The sequence below is a fragment of the Cucumis melo genome, chromosome 8 (genome assembly GCF_025177605.1).
Source record: "Cucumis melo cultivar AY chromosome 8, USDA_Cmelo_AY_1.0, whole genome shotgun sequence".
NCBI classification, from domain to species: domain Eukaryota; kingdom Viridiplantae; phylum Streptophyta; class Magnoliopsida; order Cucurbitales; family Cucurbitaceae; genus Cucumis; species Cucumis melo.
This window is the reverse complement of record NC_066864.1, coordinates 13,668,464-13,689,255: the sequence shown is the minus strand read 5'-3', so window position 1 is coordinate 13,689,255 and position 20,792 is coordinate 13,668,464. Positions and strand designations below refer to the sequence as shown.

General features: G+C 33.2%; 1 protein-coding gene across 12 annotated transcripts; it reads left to right on the top strand.

The window, feature by feature from the left end:
• Positions 1-1,093: 1,093 nt before the first annotated feature.
• Positions 1,094-7,617, top strand: LOC103495881 (pentatricopeptide repeat-containing protein At3g14730-like). Of its 12 annotated transcripts, none has more exons than XM_051089412.1 (7): positions 1,094-2,376; positions 2,523-2,572; positions 2,672-2,769; positions 2,865-2,944; positions 3,427-6,100; positions 6,420-6,487; positions 7,254-7,617. In XM_051089412.1, the coding sequence occupies exon 5, from the start codon at positions 3,430-3,432 to the stop codon at positions 5,401-5,403; it is 1,974 nt and encodes a 657-aa protein (XP_050945369.1). In that variant the 5' UTR covers positions 1,094-2,376; positions 2,523-2,572; positions 2,672-2,769; positions 2,865-2,944; positions 3,427-3,429; the 3' UTR covers positions 5,404-6,100; positions 6,420-6,487; positions 7,254-7,617. The 12 variants fall into 12 exon arrangements, 9 of the variants coding, with proteins under 9 accessions (XP_050945369.1, XP_050945368.1, XP_050945366.1 ...); XM_051089411.1 differs by having other exon boundaries at positions 2,523-2,769; positions 3,427-5,772; positions 5,885-5,973; XM_051089409.1 differs by having other exon boundaries at positions 2,523-2,769; positions 3,427-5,772; positions 5,885-6,100.
• The last annotated feature ends 13,175 nt before the right edge of the window (positions 7,618-20,792 follow it).

Here is a 20,792-nt window from a genome sequence, read left to right as displayed (position 1 = left end):
AGGTTACAAACAACTTGTGAAGGATTAACTGACTGATCATGGTTAGTACAAATAGACACAAATATATCTATAGTGAGGAGAGTGCAACTACGGAACTTTAATGGAATGACCCATTAGTTAATAAATGTTTGATTAGCTCGGTTTAAAGAAGTTTAGCCAGTTAGTCTTGGATCGTTGGAGCCCATGATTTATAGGTCCATTAGGTTCCCGTGCTAACTCATATGGAATAAACTTAGAATAGAATGATGGAATGAGTCGAATTGTTCGATTTAGGTGAGGAGAGAGAAACCAACAAATATATGTGAATTGTCGTCGGTTATTAGATATTATAGAACTTTATATTTAAATGAAATTTAAATATTAAAAATATGAATGCGGATTCATACTCGAAAGCTAAAAAATGATGGAAATAGTCAAAGTTGTAAGAAGTTAAAATGTTGACTTTTGACTTTGAAATGGTAAACTTTGACTGTCGATATATTCAAATGTGATTTGAATCTTGAAAAATGAATGCAGATTCTCGGGAGGTTGAAATTAGTCAAAAATGATAAAATGGTAAAAAAATCAAAATGTTGACTTTTGGTTTAAAAAGTTAAAATTTGACTTTGACCAAATGACCTTTTTCCCTTTAACCAAAGTTATTGGGAAAATCCAACATTTTGTTGGATAATTCCACTAACTATAGTGGGCTAGGTATTGCCACACTATGAAGACTTAGTGGGTTATGTGTTGTTAGCTCGTGAGCTTGCATGTAATTTTATTATAAATTGGGCTCTTGGGTCATTGGAAATGGTTGAATTTTTAAGAATATTTTGGGCTATTTTATTTATTTTAAAATTAAAAAAAAAAATTAGCCCAACCCTACTCCAAAATTTCCATCTCTTTTTCGGTTCCTTCATCCAACAGGTCCCACAATCCGGTTCTGAATCTGAAGCTTAGTAGGTAAGCACTAGCGGTGGTCCTGTTCAAGTTCGAGTAGAAATTGGTCCTAAATTCATTTTTAATTAGGGTTTTATGATCATGTTTACCAATTGCATCTATTTTTAATTAATTAGGGTTTTATGATCATGTTTACCAATTGCATTTTGAGTACTATGTACGATCTTTTTGCGCATGCTTAGCTAGTCTATCACCTTCCTATCTTTTCGGAGTGCAAATTTCTAAGAAAATCTGGTACCAATTCTATTCTTGCTTATGTGCCTGCTTTCTTTATCGTAGTTTCCTTAGAATCTATTTTGGTTATGAGAGTGGTTCATGTCGAACTTTAAAAAGGAAGATGTGGCTATTGTTTTGCTTATTTTGTGGGGAGTTTAGATCGTTCGAAATCAGGTTGCTAATCAAAATTTTGCTTTAATGATGGACGATTGCGGTTGATCGTACTTATTACTTAATTCACCGGTTGAGTTTTGAATCTTGTTGCCTTCATCCTTACTTCTCTATGCCAAGGTTGAGAGCCTACCTAGTCATGCCCAATGGTCCCTCCTTCCTATGGTTGAAAGATTTATATTGACGCTGCTTGGTTCGATGTTCTGGGGCCGACGGTGTTGGTTGGGTTATCCGTGACTCTGCTTGATCTTTGGTGGGTGCAGTTTACGTAGGATTAACTGTTCTTGGAAGATTAAGGCATTGAAATGAAAGCTATTGAGGAGGGGTTGGTCTGTCTTGTCTTGTCCGTTATGTTGACTCAAATTTGTCCTAGCTTAAAAATTTTTCTTGTAAAGTTTTGGAATTGGCTAGTAAATTTGAGAACATGTGCTTCTCCAAGTGTGGGCGTTCTTGCAATTAAGTTGTGCATTGGATGGCTAAAGAGCCCTTCTCACTGATATTCGATTCATCGTTTTGGGCTCTTTTGCTTCCTCGTTCTCTTCTTGAGAAGATTCTGGATATTTCTTTTTGGGGGAAAGCATTCCCTCTTGGGTCTCCTCTGATTTTTTTTAAGGAGAGTGTTGGTTCCAAGTCTGCTACTCTGCTGCTTTGTTTCTATTTGGCAAAAAAAAAAAAAAAAAAAAAAAAAAAACTGATTTATCGGCCTACCGCTTTTGAGATTATGAAAGGACTATTTTACCCTTCAAATGAAAACCCTACCTTCTACCGTCCACGCACGTTGCCTCCTCCCTCTAGTCCCCACGCTCACGGTTCTGTTCACCAATCTCCGGCTTCCAACCGACGGCACGGCGACGTTGAGTTTACGACGACGGCGAGTATCCAGTAGCGACAATGATAGCAGTTCGAGACAAGGGCCTTTCATCTCTGCATCTACTGTTTAAAAATGAAATTCCAGAACGCCGTTTCACCTCTCCTTTCAATTTTCCATTCTCAAACTGAAAGCACAACATTGATCATTTTTGTCAGCATAGGCGATTTCATTTGATTTTGGTAAGAGGTCTTCTTCCACTCTTAGTTCTTTGTTACATTTTTTGTTTAGGGAAAAACTCATGTGTTGTTTGCTGAGTTTTACCAGTTAGAAACTTTCTTTCACTCGTTTGACTATGAATTATTGGTTGTTTGCTTGTTTTTGCTAGTGGAAAGCATTGCGAGATTCTGCATCGTTTTAGTACTTGTTCTTAGTCAGGTTCAGTTTTTTATTTAGTTCTTCTATTGATATTTTGAAATATTTACTATAAATTGTTGTTAGTTGCTTGATTGTTCCATTTCTTGCATTGTTTATAAGTTGTAACTACGAGACATTGTTTCTCGCAATGTAATTTGAGAAGCAAGGGAATTAACTTTAAAAAACAGAGCATGGAAACAGAGTAGAATGAAAACAAGGTAATTTTACCATTCAGAAAGTCCTATGAATTTATAGAACTAGAATCCATCTTAAATCTCTTTAGCCCTAATTATGTTGTCCTGTTTTTGGCAAGGCCCCTTCTATAAAAATGCTTCATAAGGTGAAAAATGGCTGCAAAGCTAAGGGAAGTATTTTGCTTGCTATAAAAAGTGGGTGAGTTTCATCCTTCCATTTTTGTTCCTACTTTATTTGTTCAATAGAATCGATTGGATTATTGATGTTTTGGTTTTTTTTTTTTAATTTATTTATGCCACTGTTAAATTGACCTTGCTTTGAAACCTGAAATTTGTGGATTGTTTGGAGAGTTAGTGTTGGGTGGGACACAAACTTCAATTTTTTTCACAACATTTTGAGTTTTCCTGTTTGTTAGTCTGTTTCTGTTTAACTCATAAATCTTTGTATTAAATTCAGATCAAGATTATAGAAATGCTTTCATACACTAAAAACTGAAAGAGAGGCAATGAGTTGAAGGTTGAGTAATGTGTTTTATTGGAGTTAGGACTCCTGTAGATGCACAACATTACTGTAAAAAGGAACAGGCTTTAATGAAAATTCTCTGTTTGAAGTGACTGTTCTCATTTGTATGTTGCCAATTGATTTTATTTATTTATTTGGTTGGTGTGTTGTCGTTGTAGGTGATGATGCCAAATGTGTTAAAACCAAGCAAAGTTTTTGACAACGTTCTTGATAGTTTAGCTTGGTGCTTAACAAACAGAAAGTTTATCTTCTCCAAAATTGTCTCCAAGAAGCACTACTTTTTTTCTTCTTCCTTTCTTAGTTTCTCTACCTCACCACTTTCCAAGCTTTCAGCAATTCAAATGCTGGATAATGTAACCAAATGCATTGCTTTTCTACAATCATGTGCTGACCACAAGAATCTTAACAAAGGGAAACAGTTTCACTCCCTAATGATCACCTATGGTTTTTCTCTTTCACCTCCATCCATCACTAGCTTAATCAACATGTACTCCAAATGTGGTCAAATGGGGGAGGCCATTTTGGTTTTCTATGATCCATGTCATGAGCGTAATGTGTTTGCATATAATGCTATAATTTCTGGATTTGTCGCCAATGGTCTGGCTTCAAAAGGGTTTCAATTTTATGAGAAAATGAGGTTAGAGGGTGTAATGCCTGATAAATATACTTTTCCTTGTGTAGTTAGAACTTGTTGTGAGGTTAAGGAGGTGAAGAAGATTCATGGATGTTCGCTTAAAATGGGGTTGGAGTTGGATGTGTTTGTTGGTAGTGCTTTGGTTAATACTTATTTGAAGAATGGCTCGATGGAGGATGCACAAAAAGTGTTTGGAGAACTGCCAATGAGAGATGTGGTACTTTGGAATGCAATGATCAATGGGTATGCCAAAATTGGTTGCCTTGACGAGGCACTGGAGGTTTTCAGAAGAATGCATGTAGAAGGGATTGCACCTGGTAGGTTTACAATTACTGGCATTTTATCTATTTTTGCTTCAAGGGGAGACTTAGACAATGGGAAAACAGTTCATGGGATTGTCGTGAAAATGGGTTATGATTCAGGAGTTGCAGTTTCAAATGCATTAATTGATATGTATGGGAAATGCAAACATATTGGAGATGCGTTAATAATTTTTGAGATGATAAATGAGAAGGATATTTTCTCATGGAACTCAATTATATCAGTTCATGAACAATGTGGTGATCATCATGGTACCTTGAGGCTTTTTGATAAGATGTTAGGTTCTGGGATTCTACCAGATTTGGTAACCATCACAACTGTGCTTCCAGCTTGCTCTCATTTGGCTGCGCTCATGCGTGGTAGAGAAATTCATGGATATATGATCATTAATGGATTTGGAAAGGATGATGAAAATGGAGCTATAGATGATTTACATGTAAGTAATGCTGTTATGGATATGTATGCAAAATGTGGAAGTATGAACAATGCCTTAAAGATTTTTGATTCAATGAGCAACAAGGATGTGGCATCATGGAATATCATGATTATGGGTTATGGTATGCATGGTTATGCTTTGGAGGCATTGGATATGTTTTCTCGAATGTGTGAGGCCGAATTTAAGCCGGATGAAGTTACGCTTGTTGGAGTTCTATCAGCATGCAATCATGCAGGCTTTGTGTCTCAAGGGCGTTTGTTTTTCGCTCAGATGGAATCTACCTTTGGTGTTATTCCAACTATTGAGCATTATACATGTGTAATTGATATGCTTGGTCGAGCTGGGCATTTGGAGGATGCGTATGAGGTTGCGCAGAAAATGCCTATTCAAGCCAATCCAGTTGTTTGGAGGGCTTTATTGGGAGCATGTCGACTTCATGGAAATGCAGAGTTGGCGGAGGTTGCAGCACGACAAGTACTGCAACTAGAACCAGAGCATTGTGGGAGTTATGTATTGATGTCCAATGTTTATGGAGTTATAGGTCGATATGAAGAGGTGTTGGAGGTTAGAAAAACAATGAAGGAACAAAATGTCAAGAAGACACCTGGTTGTAGTTGGATTGAACTCAAAGATGGGATGCACGTTTTTCGTACTGGAGATAGGACACATTCAGAATTGAATGCATTGACTAATCAACTGTGTGATATTGGATTCCTTTTAGATGAAGTCTTGAATTTATATTGAGATATGGTAGCATGTACAATTGCAATGATCTCTCTTTTTTCAAAGATTGAAAAGTAACAAGCATCAAAACCTGTACATTGATGAATTTACTTTGTCTTTTTGACAAGAGTGATGTAAACAAGCGGCAAAACTGAGTAATCGTAATAACCTTTTTCTTTGAAATGAGAGTCATTGATTAATTGATTGCTTCAGACAAATATCTTTGATTGCCTATCTCCTTGGCATTCATTTTATAAAAGAAGGGGAAAAAAGGGAAAAAAACCCTCTCTCCTTGTCTCTCAATGAGAGCTCTCCAGTGCAAAGTTTCTTAGTGAGTAGAGTCCAGCTTCAAGGATATGACCGAGTCACTGACAAAACTGATGGTCAAAGGTGGTGCCTTTTTGTGGCTATTTGTATTCGACATCTCTCAATTGTGGCCTTATTCATATTGCTACACTCTTGCTCTTCTGTAAAGTTCTTTTCTTGAATATCTTGGAATTAGGAGGAGATTTTATCTGCATTATGATTGAGATACGGAAAGAGCCCTTGTCATTGCCATTGCTTAATGCAAATCTCAAGAAGCTTTAGGAGGTATATAATCGATCATTGGATCTTTTTAGCAGAAGACCTGTTGTAAGCTGACTTCCTTCCATTCACTTCACTTTCCGAAGTACATGGCTTCATTGGTAGTCGTCTCACTCCAGTTTCGTTTCTCATTGTTAGTGACGACACTTCCAGTTCCATTACTCCACTAATGATTATGAAAAATGAATTCGTTGTTTTATTTTGACAATTAAAATCCATATATGCACTAGTTTGGGTGATTGCTCTTTATATCTTGTTTATTATAATTTGTGATATGAAACCTTTTTGCTAGGTCTATTAAAGTTCTTGACAAGCATATGCATAAGTTTTTGTGAAGTACATGGCTCCACTTGAATACTCCAACTTTGACATTTCCTCTTTGTAAATAGGTCGTTGCATCACTGAAATAAGAGAATATTTGGTACTAACGTTTCTCTCCTCTGCAATTGTAGGCTTGAAATGGTTTTATGAGATTTGCACAGGCATCAAGAATACAGGCAAGAAGTGGGAGTTGATAAAGGTTATTATCCTATTAGTATTTCTGATATATTTAATGATGATGTTCAATGTTTAAGTAATCGGAATGCTTTGATGCTCACTTAATTTACCAAGAAAGCATTGGGAAGAGTGGGGATGTTGTTGGTTTATTATTATTTGGTGTTTGTTGCAACTGTTCGACTGTTCCTTTTAACTTATATCATGTTACAAATCGGAAAGTATTATTTTAACTTGTCTGTGTGAATTGACTTCTTTTTTCCTGGAATACTAAAAAATGTTATAGACCACTATAGCTGGGTCTAGTGGTCAATTGAGACTAACAAAAAAATAATAATAATAATAATAACAAAGGGCTTATGACTTAGTAGAATTGACAAGTTTACTCAAGATTTTCTATCACAAATTTCCTTAGTAACCAAATATAGTAGGGTCAAGCGGATATCTCGCGGATTACTTGATGTATAAATTGTTACATATTATATAAATGAAAATTCAGATGGTTGGTTTTAATGATGAAAAGGAATTAGACGTTTCTACGGCTCATTTATCTCAGTTTCTTATAATAATAATTATAAAAAAAAATTGTTACCACAACTTTGTTCTGTAGTTCCTTGTGGATTCTTTTCCAAACCATGATGAAGGCCCTTGGACATGTAATATTCATTTGATTGTTCAATGAACAAAAATCTATGGAGAACATGTTTGTGTTACTTTGATTATTGTTTTGAATCTTTCTAAAGCTAGTCTGTAAACAAGAATTATATATATGTGAGTGACCATCCTTTCAGATAAGATGCCAGCCACATTTTGTTACACATTGCAGCCTGCGATCTTCGACGTCTTTAGCCCTTCATCGTCTTTAGCCCTCACAAGCTCGTAGCTTAAATACATCATTTTCTATCATCATGGAGCTCTCTTTTCAAACATCTCGAAGACGGCACTGTTGTCGAAACCTGTCAGTCACATTATTATTTTATAGTTTTTATTGTCACATATTTATATCATTCATCCATCAAAATTGTCATTTGTTTCTTTTAGTGGATTTTTGTTTCTTTGCTATTGTATTTAATATTTATGAGAGATTTGTTTTCGATTATGGACTTCTATCAGCAGATCAAGCAAATTGTTAAGGAAGGATTTTCATTTTACTTCCGTGCTTGTGTTTTGTTTCTTCGTTTTTGTTTTGTCACTTTTATGGCTCTTCAGTCTTGTTCATCCTTCTTGGACCTCGATGGATTATATTTTTTAAGAAATTAGAAGTAATTATAATAGAATTTATAATTGTTTCTAACTTTTTCGAAAAATTCAAACAAATACCTCTTTGTTGCTAACATGTATTGTCTGTTAGTTGAGCTATTTCATTTTTTTTAATGGTTTTTAACTATTAGAAAAGATTAAAAAGATCAATTTATGCTCAACTCTACGGGATGTATTATTAGATTAGCTAAAAGACATTAATGCATTAAATATAGCAAAATTATTTTGCAAATAGCAAAATTAAACCAAAAAAAAAATGAAACAATTCTAAAATATGAAAGCAAATATAAAAGGGAAAAAATAAAAATAAAAGTGTCCAATCATGGGAGTTGCAATTTGAAATATGAAAAAAAAAATTAATATACATATTCGAGAATAAATAATATATAAAGAAAATTTTTCATATTTAACAAACGACTAATATATATATATAATTCTAACGAAGTCCATGAAGTTAACTATTTTTAAATATTTTAGGTTTGCTCTTTTGTTTTTCTTTTCGTTGTGATTTCTTTCAATCATCTTTTTTTTTTCAAACTGTTATTTGGTTGTTCAAAATCGTGTACACTTAAAAAAACATCGTTTAGATTGGGGCAGCAAAATCTAAACGATTGTATAAAAAAAAATAAACGATTGTGTAGACAAATCTAAACGATCATGTACCAAAGAATCTTGAAAAAATAGATTTGACTATCAAAATCTAAACGATCGTGTAACCAAATTAAACGATATAATTAAAAAATAAATCATTTAGATTTGGCTATCCAAATCTAAACGTTGGTATACCAAACAATAAACAAATCTAAACGATCGTGTACCAAATATATTACGTGCGTGGCTAACGAGACATTTTTGGTATTTTTCATTGTGGGCCTGTGGGCTTTTTCCTTTTCCGGAATTGTTTCTATACAATGTAAATATTTTGCTACTTTATTATATTTTTGAAAAGACATCATATATAAAATTAAAAATTTTAAAATTAAAAATTAAAAAAAATATAAATATTGGAAAATTATTTTTGTAAATAAAAAACTTAATGGGGTGTTTGACCCATGAGTTTGGAGTTAGGGAGGTTTGGCATTTGGAGTCAAACCAAACCCGTAGGTTTGGATTATATATTTTTTTTTAATTGAATGTCATATGTTTTAGAAAAATTTTCACTTCAGCCTCCTACCATTAATCATTGAAAATCGTTGACAACAACGTTAGTCAACTTGACAATCAACCATCATGACCGATCGACAATCACGAAGATCGATCAACGGTCATGAAGATCGATCATGACCAATCAACGGTCACGACGATCGATCATCTTAACTGTCGACTTTGGATCATCTTGATTATTGCCTTTGGATCGTATGGACTGTCGATTATCGATCGTCAGTGACTAATCATTTTAATCGTTGGTGGCCTATAACTTTAGACGTTTATGTTGTCAGGTGAACATCTTGATCGATGACGATCAATCGTTATCGTTAATTATCGATGTCGTCTCTCTTGTCATGATGGTCAATGACCAATAGCCATGACCCTTGGCGACCGATTGTCATGATGATCGACGACCAACCAATTGTCTTAATTAAACATTGTCAATCACTGACCTTCTTCACCATTAATCAACGACCATTTCATCAAGGCTTCTTTTTTCACTCTTTCCCATGAGTTTGAATAGTAAACAATATTCAAGCCCATGGATTACTTTTTTTTTTCTAATTCAATCTAGAAAATTCGTTAGCCAACTCCAAACACCACCCTCGGTGACCATTGTCGGCTAACTATTGGGTGTCGTTTCTGACAACTCCATTGGTGAACTTCCGACCACCAACTTCGAAAACCGTTGTAAACTTCGAAAAATTAATAAAATGAATTTTTGAAATTTTTTTCTCTGAGTCATTTTCCAAATACGCTTTTGATTTAATCACGATAACATTTTTTAGAATACATATTTTTCATATTTCAATTTTTTTTTATGCTTGAGTTTTTTAAAATTATTATTATTATTATTAGATAATATTTTTTAATTATCTATTTTCTCTTCCTTGTTTAAAACAAATATTTCTTTATTTTAGGAGATTTTGTTTATTTTGTTATATTTTTCCTAAGTGAAAATAGATGAACTATCTATTGTGATCTCAAGTATATATAAATCAAATGTTGATATATTGGTAATATGATAGAAATTTTGAATATATATCACATGTACCATGATTTATTTTTTAGTTTAATAACATTTTTCAAACTACGACTAAAGATAACTCTACTTGACTTTCGTTTTTGCATTGTCCTTTTGGTTATGCTTATTTTGAAACCTATTAAACCCTTTTATTGTTGAACTGAAACTTTCGTAAACACCATTCGACTTATTATATTTTATAAATGATTTGTAATATTCATAATTAGATCATTCATATTAATGCATGTGTAATCAAAATTATTGTTATTGAATATTAAAAATTTTCATTTTTACATTATTGTCATGAAAAATTAATAGAGTTAAGAAATTGAATTAGAAGTACTAAATATGAAAAAAAATCAATTAAAATTATGATACATGGTAAATTTAGGATGTACAATTCACAAAATAAAAAAAAAACTAAATTAAACAAAACAGATTAGCTAAACACACGGAATTCAAAACCAGAACCCAAGTATAGACATCAGAAATCCAGTTTCTCAAATCCTGCACCTCAAACACAGACATTTATAATTTCCAGACATCAGAACCCCATCAAATAAGCTCACATGCATTCAATTCCCAGAAATTTGATTCCAAACCTGCCCGTCAAATGCCCCCAATAAAGAAAAAGTACAAATAAAGAAATGAAACAAGTTTGTTCGCACGAGATTTGCATATTAATTTAATTCGTTGAGTTGAATTTGTGTTGATGTTGTATTTTTGTTGATTTGATGTGATGTGGTTTGATCACTAATATTTGATCTTTTGATTCACCCTTGGTTGAATGACTACGCTTAATTTGAGAAAGCAGAACACGTAATGTTCTTGACGTCGGAGTCTTCTGGTTCTTGAAAGAATTCTCTTTAGATCTATGTCTTTTATTTATAAAGTCGGACTTTATGGGTTTGGGCTTTGTTGGTTCATGGACCAATCCCATGAGCCCAACCACATGAATTTGAGTCATATTTAACATTTGAGCTGAATTAAACTTATTTTCTTTTACTCAATTGAACTTTAGCCCAAACAAATAATACTTAATTAGACTAAAATAATTAACTTGATCTAATGAGAACGATGAAAACACGTGGCGTCATCATAATTAGCCAATTATGTTAAATTGGGATATATGTTAGCTTTAATTTAGTCCCCAATTCAATTAATTGTATTTTTTTCTTCATTAATTTGGTAAATGATATGACAATTTGTGATTGGTTCAAAATTTCTTGCTCAAAAAAAAAATTGCAAATTAATGATTTAAAATCAACTCAGGAAAAAAGGAAAAAAAAAGCATTTATTAGTTAAAAGATCATCTAATGTTATACCCAAACAAAAGGGAGAGAAAACACTGAATTTGGGGTTTTTTTCGCTTGTTTGATTTTTCTTTTTTCTTTTAGATTATCAAAGTGGTATGTCTCCTGGACACTGAAGGGTCGCTTAGGAACCAAGTTTGTTTGATAACATTTATATTTCTTGTTTCATATTCATGTTTCTCATTTTTCAATAAATGGGCTTGTTTAATAAGTGTTTTCCTTTCTTGTTTCTAAAATTTGAGAAACATCCCTAAAGAAAATAGACCAAAATTGATAAACAATAAAAAATAATTTTTTTCTATTAAAAGAAATTTATATTACACACAAAAGTACAATGCAACAATCATTCAAAATTAACATACTTAATAAGCCCTAATATGCTAGTTCAAAATTATAAGTACACATCATTTGATAAGAACACAAAATACATGTATATAATTGTCCACGTTTAACATGTCGGAAAATCTCCTACAACAATATTCCCCTAGTTTAAGGATGAACGTCTTCATATGGAACCTCCATTATGAATTCATATCTTTCACCATGTAGAAGATTAAAAAAATAGTCAATCTGAGATTGATCTTTAGTGATAATCTTAGCCGCTCTCACCCTTTTTTGAACTAATCTATTTATCCTTCTAATTTTACTGGCTAATGAGTTTCGACGTTCTTCTCTTGTGGACTCTCGTTCAGCTACCTGTTTATAAAATGCAATAATTTCTTGAATATTATCATTAGCACTTGAAAGGTGTCTGCTCATAACATTCTCAAAAATATTCGTTGCCGCTACCGATGGATCCACACTTCTTGCTCTTTTCTTACTATACCTATTTGATGTGTGTTCGGTAGATTCCGTACTCGTTGCTTCACTCAATGAAGTAATTCCATCCACTTCTTCCTCTCTAGCTATTGGTGGCTCAAGCACATAAAAACCATCCATTTCTCTTCAAAAATAATTGTTGTTCATTTCTCGCTCTACTTCTTCAAACATGTGAGATGGACCCCTTCTACACAAAGTCCATTGGCTCTATCTTTTCCAAAAATAATGGCTAATTGTTTGTAGAATGGAAAAGACTTGCTTCACAATCCCTCTGCACTAGGATGACTGAAAATATATATATATATATATATGAATCAAATTTTAATATATTTTAATAATTACATGATCATAACATTAAATTAACAATAAAAAAATTTACATTTACCTTACCCCTCCATCAAATATATCTTTCTCTACTTCTATGCACTTTTCTTTATCATCTCATCTATAACCAACCCAACATTTCAGCTATTGCATTATACCGCTTCTTCAACAATTTAACTCTACACTTTATGTGTGGTTGAGCCTTAACTTCAAAGTTAGAAATTCTTTTAGCCATCCATTTCTCTACGTGATTGAGAAATCCTGGTTTGAAAGTACCATTATCAGCCTTCCATGTACCAATATTAGATAACTCTAACAAGTATTTCACTAATTTCTCATCTTCTATTTTAGTCCAGATGTGTTTCGACCTACTCAAATCAGTTGCAGATTTTTTGTTGACATCCATATCTATGATTCACATCACATATTAAACTATTAAACTAAAACCCTCATATATAATATGGTATAAAAATGAGAACATACATCATGTGTCATAAATATGAAATAAGTAGCAAACTAGTAGTTCACTACAAGAAAACGGAGCATTCCGACACCAAAAAAGACGTCAGCATAAAGAACGTCGAAAAAAAGGGTATTCCTGACGCTATCGAGACTGCGTCGAGAAAGGCATCGGGAAAAACCTTTTTCCCGACGCATCAAACAGGCGTCGGCCACGCGGCGTCGGGAAAAAGCCAAGTTAATTTAAAAAAACACATTATTCTCGACGTCGTGCACAGTGTGCGGCGTCGGGAAAACCATTTAATGAGCGTCAGAAATTCCATTTTTCCCGATGCCTTTTGGGGGATTTTCCGACGTCGCGACACTGCGTCGGGAAATCCTCTTTTTAATCGTTTCAGTTCTGTATTTTACATAACCGAAATCGAGAGGAAAAAAGAGAGGAAGAGAGGAAAAAAGAGAGGAAGAGATCGTCGAAGCCAAGAGGAGATCAGACCGTTCCGCTGTCGTCTGCCACTTTCGGTAAGTGGAAAATTAAAATTTGTTTAGTTTAAAGTTATGTTTTAGGGTTTTTTTAGGAAAATTATTTTAGGATTTTCTTTTGGAATAGATTTTTGTTTGTTAAATGTATTTTTGTATAGAATGTGTGTAATTTGTGGTTGCATTTAAATTTGAAGGGTTTAGGGTTTATGATTTATAGTTAATTTCAAAATTGAATTGGGAGGGTTAATATAGTTAAATTGAAATTTGAATGGTTTAGGGTTTAGGGTTATTTATAGTTAAATCGAAAATTGAATTGAGGAGAGAGTTTATAGTTAAATTGAAAATTGAATTGGGAGGGGGGTATAGTTAAATTGAAAATTGAATTAGGAGGAGGGGTTTATAGATAAATTGAAAATTGAATTAGGAGGAGGGGGGTTTATAGTTGAATTGAAAATTGAAATTGGAGGGGGGGGGATTTATAGTTAAATTGAAAATTGATTTTTTTTTTTTTTTTTTTTTGGAGGGGGAGGGGAGGGAGTTATGGTTGCATTCAAATTTGTAGGGGGTTATGGTTGAATTCAAATTTGAATGAGGGGGTTATTGTTACATTCAAATTTGAAGGGGAGTTTATGTTTTGAATTGAAAATGTAATATGTGTGTTAAGATATTTGTTTTGGCTATCCTGCAGTTTTGAACCGTTAGTCGTTGGTGATCTAATTACGAATTTTGGCGTATTAAACAGTTAGGACCTCGTCGCTTGGAAAGCATACTTGCCTCGCAGTTAGGACTCGTCAAGTAAATCTCCAGGTAAGAGATTTCTACTACTAGCTCCACGTTTAGAGTTATGAGGTCACATATACCTCCAATGGTGCATGTTGAGGGCTAGACTGTACGATGCATAAAATTTATGATAGTATGATGCCATTGATGATACAATTATATTATAGCATGATGTTGTGTTGACGAGAACTGTTATGGCTGTACGATGGATGTTGAGATGGAGAGTGAAATGATGATTAATCTGTTATGATTATATGATGATGCCATGTGTATGTATGCTGTGATTAGGGTACCTGTTAGCTTAACCTATTAGAGTCGTACCTGCATGGGTGTTCTTCGAGATCACCACCTATTTAGGACTGTGTGGTCCGACGGGACACCAGTCTAGCATGTATATAGATATGACTCGAGTGACTCGACGGGGTCCTCGCATCCCGATTGTCCTAGGTGTCCCCCGGGACACCGAAGGCCAGAGTTACGTTCCTACGGGAGCGCATGATTGTACGTGTTCGGGAACGTGCCAGAGATTGGGTACCAGTTACAGGACTCTTATAGAAAGCTAACAGGCACCTAGTGGGACTAGTAGTGGGTCCCTTACTGAGTATTTTATACTCACTCTCTTCATGTCATGTTTTCAGGTAGAGGACGAGGCAAGGGCAAAGGCAAGCTGGCGAGCGACCCGAAGTGACCGTGGCGAGCCTTAGGGACTTTTGTTTCCGCTTATTCTTGTTTTGACTTTGGTACCTGAGTTTGAGTATTTTTCACTATTTACCATTTTTTTAAAGTAGATAGGGCCCGAGTAGGACTTTAGAACGAAATTTCATCTTTGCATATTATTTTATTGGATTTTCATAAACAAATTTCTCAAACCTTATGCGTTTTACTAAATTTTATGACTTAAACCACTTGTTCTACATTTAGTAATGACTTCGACTCAGTATAAGGAGTTGGGTCGTTACAATACAGGAGGCAATTATCTCTATGCACATAGAAGAATAAAAGCAGTGCATAAAATCTAAAGATTAATCCATCAATAATGGTAGTTTTTTAGTTTATATTTTATTTTATCATTTATTTTGATAAATTTTAATAAACAATCTATTATTTGAGAAATTTATTAGATTTTTCTTTCATACCTCAGTTGATTTCTCCGTTCTGTTATTTTTAAATGTTGAATTTACTTAGTGTTACAACTTTGGTTTTCTTATCATTGTCATTTTATTATATTTATAATTAATTATTACTTTTAACATAAGAATTGAATATTAAATATTACCTCCACATTTACTTTCTCAATACCCAACAAATAATTTCTTCGATCGTTTTTTCAAAGATTTATTTTAAATAGTTAATAATTAATTGTTTTTTTTTTTCATAAACCAAGTGCAATTTCTCTCCCATTATTTATGTAACACCCCAAAATTTAAAGTAATTTATTTTGAGTATCTTAAGTTTAAATTTTTGAAATTTTGGATGTTACTTTGTTGATTTATTTGATTTATGAAGATTGAATTTTACTAGATATTAGGAAAATATCTAATTGTTGTAGTATTTGGAGTTCATGATTTATCTGGTTGTATTTGAGAAAATTTGATTAATTATTTATTTTATTGTATAATTAATTAAATTTTGAATGTAAGATAATTATATTATGTGGATAATACAATTAAGTAGGGACATTTATTTTATTTAAAGATAAAGATGATCGGTTTGGAGAGAGAGAGAAATTTGAGTAAAAAGGGGGATTTAACGGGTTTTAAATGAAGAGAGACAAGAGATTTGTTTTATTTGGATGAGTTTGAGGAGAGAGGAAAAGGAAAAAGAAAAATAATAATTAATATTATTATTTTAGTTAAATAGGGCATGGGGAGTTGTGCACTCCATCTTCTTCCTACAAAAAAAAAACCCAAAAGGAAAAACCCTAACCTCTCCATTAACCCGCCGCCACTCTCCTCCATCTAGTAGCCACCGCGAGTCACCATCGGCTGCCGCATCTTCTTCGTCAACCGAAGCTTAGCCGCGCATCTCAATCATTCAACAGTCGCGCCGTCATTCACAGCCGATCATCCGCGTCCGTCGCTCTCCTCTACCGTCAGACGCTGCCCTTACCCGAACCCGCGTGAATCTGCGTCGCACAGCCAAGGCGAGCAAGTCTATCACCCCGAACTTCCAGCCGCAGATGCAAGGTGAGCCTCACCGTCGTCTGCGTTTCATGCATCGCCGGTGAAGCCCAGCTGCGTCAGCCATCCGTCGCAGCTCCTCCATTCTCAGTCATTCGTGCCGCGCGTGTCATTCGCCATGCAGCAACGATCGTCGCACACTCGGGCCACGCGTGTGCAAAGCCCCACCCGCACGAGCCGTACCCGACCCATAAGCCCCAAGTCGAGTCGCATTGATGTCCTTCAGCCGAGCCGCGCTTGAAGTCTACCCCTACCAGAGCGGATTTCCTTCTTTAGCCGAGTCGTTTCCCTGTCGAGCCGAGTCACCTGTTTTCCTTCAGCTGAGCCACCCAGCAAGTTTTTCCCATAGCCAAGCCATATTGAGCCACCAAGCTTATTTGTGCCTTATTTCCTATTTTTGGTAACTTTGAGTTGGGTCTTGGTTAGTGCCCAAAAAATATTGCTTTTGGATCCTAAATAATTTAATTATGAATTTAATTGAATTGTTTTTATGATAGATCAATTAGAAGTTGAACTGTGGAACCTTGTCCTAAATTAAGGTTGAGTTGGATCCGACCTCAACTTTGGATAAGTTGAATTAACTAGATTTTTTGGATCCTAAATTAACTGCAAATTGAGTTATTTTTCTTAGCATTTTACTCTTAATGTTTAGGATCTTTCTTGGAAAGCTTGACCTAGCTGTCAGGATTTTAATTCTTTGGATTAAGCTAATCTCTAGGTAAGAGATTCTACTACTAGACTTTCGACTGAAATTAAGAGATCGTATGTATGTATGGTTATGCATGGACAATAGCTTATTTGCATAACTCGATGTTATTTATTATGATGACATTGTATTGATGATTGATGTTAATGACTGATGTCATGATATGACTGGTAGTATGTTGATGAAGACAACTATATTATGCTTATGATTAAGATATTTGGTTAAGTATGTTATGATTGTTATGTCATGCCATGTTGATGATAATGTTATGACACATGTTAAATGCTATAGATAGGGTGTATTGTTAGCTCCATCTATTAGAGTCGTACCCACATGGGTGTCCCTCGAGATCACCACCTTTTATGACTGTGTAGTCTGATGGGATCACCAGTCCATTATGACATTGACATTGACATAGACATGATTATGAGTGATTCAATGGGGTCACTCACAGCCCGATCGTCTTAGTGTTTCCTTCAAGTACACTAAAAACCAGTTTGTCCTAGGTGTTCCTTTAGGTTCACCAAATACCAGATATATTCCTACGGAACCACAGATTGCACGTGTTTGGGAATATGCCAGTTCAGGGTACTACCTTTACAGGACTCTAATATGAAGTTAACATACACCTAGCAGGACTAGTAGTAGGTCCCTTACTTAGTATATTTTATACTCACTCTTTCTCGTTTAATTTTACAGGTAGAGGTAGAGGTAAGAGTAGAGGGAAGCTGACGAATGACAAGAAGTGACCATGGCGAGCCATAGGGATCATTGTTGCTTTCGCTTTATGTCGTTTGATCTAATGCATCATTTTATTTTATTTAAAACTAGATAGGGCCTGAGTTAGGATTTTGTTTAATTTTATCTTTAAAATATTTGTTTATGATTTTAATAAGTATTTGAGGTTTTGTTTTATTTTCTATTTTTTTAAAGAAATTTTATTCTCTTTTTAATTAGTAATGATCTCAGCTTAGTATAAGGAATTTGGTTGTTACAATTTAAGACTACTAACTACTTATTATTTACAATTTTTTACTATTTCTATGAAAATGACAATGAAAATAACCGCAACCTAATGACACTCTAAGTTGTTATTGTTTATTTATTGTGAATTTGCATAAATTGATTCTTAAAAATAAAAAAAACGTGCAAATGTATGCCTTAAAATTTTTATTTTAAGAAAATGCTAATATTTATTTGTTTAATAAGTAAATTATATGTAATTAGATTTTCAAATAATAGAATATTTCTACGAATGATTAATATCTAAATTAATAAAAATAATATTTAAAACAAGTGGTGTAAGGTAAATAAAAAAAGGGAAATTGTATTGGGTGACACAATAAAAATCCAATTTGGCAATATTAGTACTAATATTTTCAATTTTGCAAATATAGCAACTTTTTAATTTTGGTTGATATTTCTTATTTTATTCTTTTTATTATTTCAAAATTGCCCTTCTTTGGTGTTTTCTCTTCCTCTTTCGTTTTTCTTTATTGTTCTCCTTCATTTTTCGTTTTCTTCTTCTCTTCTCTATCGTTCTTCTTCACCATTTCTCCTATTCACCTACTTCTCTTCTCCTCGTCTTCTTCTGCCTCTTTTCTACTGTTCTTCTCCACCGTCCTTCTCTTCTCTCTTCAGTTTCGTTCTTTTAGATTTCTCCCTCTTCGTCGGCTTCTCTTTTTTTTTTATCATCTTCTCCTCGTCTTCTCCTATTCTCCTCATTTTTTCTTTAGGGAAAACAAGAATTATGTATGTATTTCTTCTCCTTTTTTGAAGCCCTAATATTATTTCTGTAAATTGCTCATATATTATTTATTAAAATTAGGGCTATGATATTATCGAAAAGAACTTTGTAGATCAGTTTGGTTTTATTTAGTTACGTTCGGTTCTATTTTTTTTAATTTGTATCAGTTTTTTATATCAACAGTATGATATACTTATATTATATGTATTAGTTGACTGATATACTTACTACATGTTTTTTATTTTTTCAAAATTGTTGCAGTTCATTGTAGTTATGGTTAAATTGGCAGTAATTGTTTTTCAAAGTGGTCAATGGGATGAAGAACATTACTACGTGGATTACAAAACAAATTGTGTTTTGGTTGATGGAGAGATATCATCATTTGATTCTTTTGTGAACTTGATTCATACTGAAATTCAGGTTGAGTCATGTATTGAACTTTCATTTTTAATTTGTTGACTATAGGTGATAATGATGTTCAACATGTCATTAAGATTGTAAACATACCATAACAACTGTATCGACAATACATAAAGTGTATCATGCTTAGTGCATTAGGTGTATTTAATTAATTGAGTGTATCAACTGTTTCGCAAGTGTATCAACAACATATCAAGTGTTTCAAACTAATAATATGTATCAATGAAGTTTTGCAAGTGATTAAGTGTATTACATCTATCAAATGTATTAGCAAACAAACAAGTGTATCAACGATATATAAAGTGTATCATTCTTAGCGCATCAAGTGTATTTAATTGATTAAGTGTATCAATAGTTGAGCAAGTGTATCAACAACATATCAAGTGTTTCAAACTAATAATATGTATCAACGAAGTTTAGCAAGTGATTAAGTGTATTAAATCTATCAAGTGTATCAGCAAATAATAACAAGTGTATCAACGACATATAACGTGTATCAATGATATATAAAGTGTATCATTTTTAGTGCATCAAAGTGTATTTAATTGATTGAGTATATCAACAATTGAGCAACTGTATCAACAACATATCAAGTGTATCAAACTAATAATATGTATCAATAAAGTTTAGCAAGTGATTAAGTGTATTAAATCTATCGAGTGTATCAGGAAACAATAACAAATGTATCAACGATATATAAAGTGTATCATTCTTAGTGCTTCAAGTGTATTTAATTGATTGAGTGTATCAACAACATATCAGGTGTTTTAAACTAATAATATGTATCAGTGAAGTATTAGAGAGTAAAAAAAAGTGTACAAGCAGTACATCAAATCAAGTGTATCAACGGTATATATTGGTGTATCAACGGTATATATTGGTGTATCAGCCGTATATATTGGTGTATCAACCGTATATATTGGTGTATCAACCGTATATATTGGTGTATCAGTAATGACTGAAGGGTAACTTCGTAATTTCGTAATTTTAAAATGCGGGCTGGCCTTCAATTTTGCTATTTTTGTAAATGTAAAAATGATGTGCTATGGGTCTAATATATGATATTATAATTGTCATATTTGCAAGAGCCTCGTAAAAAAAGATAGAAAGAAGTAGAAAGGTTAGAAGATGAAATACTATAGTTCAGAAAGTTTTGTTGGTTTGAATTTTCAAATATTAATTATATAACTAATGATTTTACATTTAATTATATTTAATAACTAAATTTAATTATATAAAGAGCTGTCATCTACTATTTTTTTTCTCGAAAATCTTAATTCATTTTTTTAAATTTGTTTGTTGTGTATTTTTTTTCTATTCATTCTCTCAAATTTTTTCAAGAATGCATAGCAATATTTTTGCATTAATAAGAGATGTATATATGCTTTGACAAATGTTGTCAAACTAAGGTTTCAATCCTTTCGACTTCCATATGTATTTTCAAGTTATTTTATATAATGGTCTTACACCAATAATAAAAGGTTATGTAATCTTTTAATTCTCTCCCTATAATATTTTTCAATACAATTTTGGCTATAAATATGTTTATGTAAAGTCGACATCTTTTTAATTCAAAAAAACCATTTCTTAAGTTTTATCATAGTTCACCTGGCATAATTTTGTCATTCAATGATAAGTATGTGAAAAGTTTTCTCCTACTATTTTATTT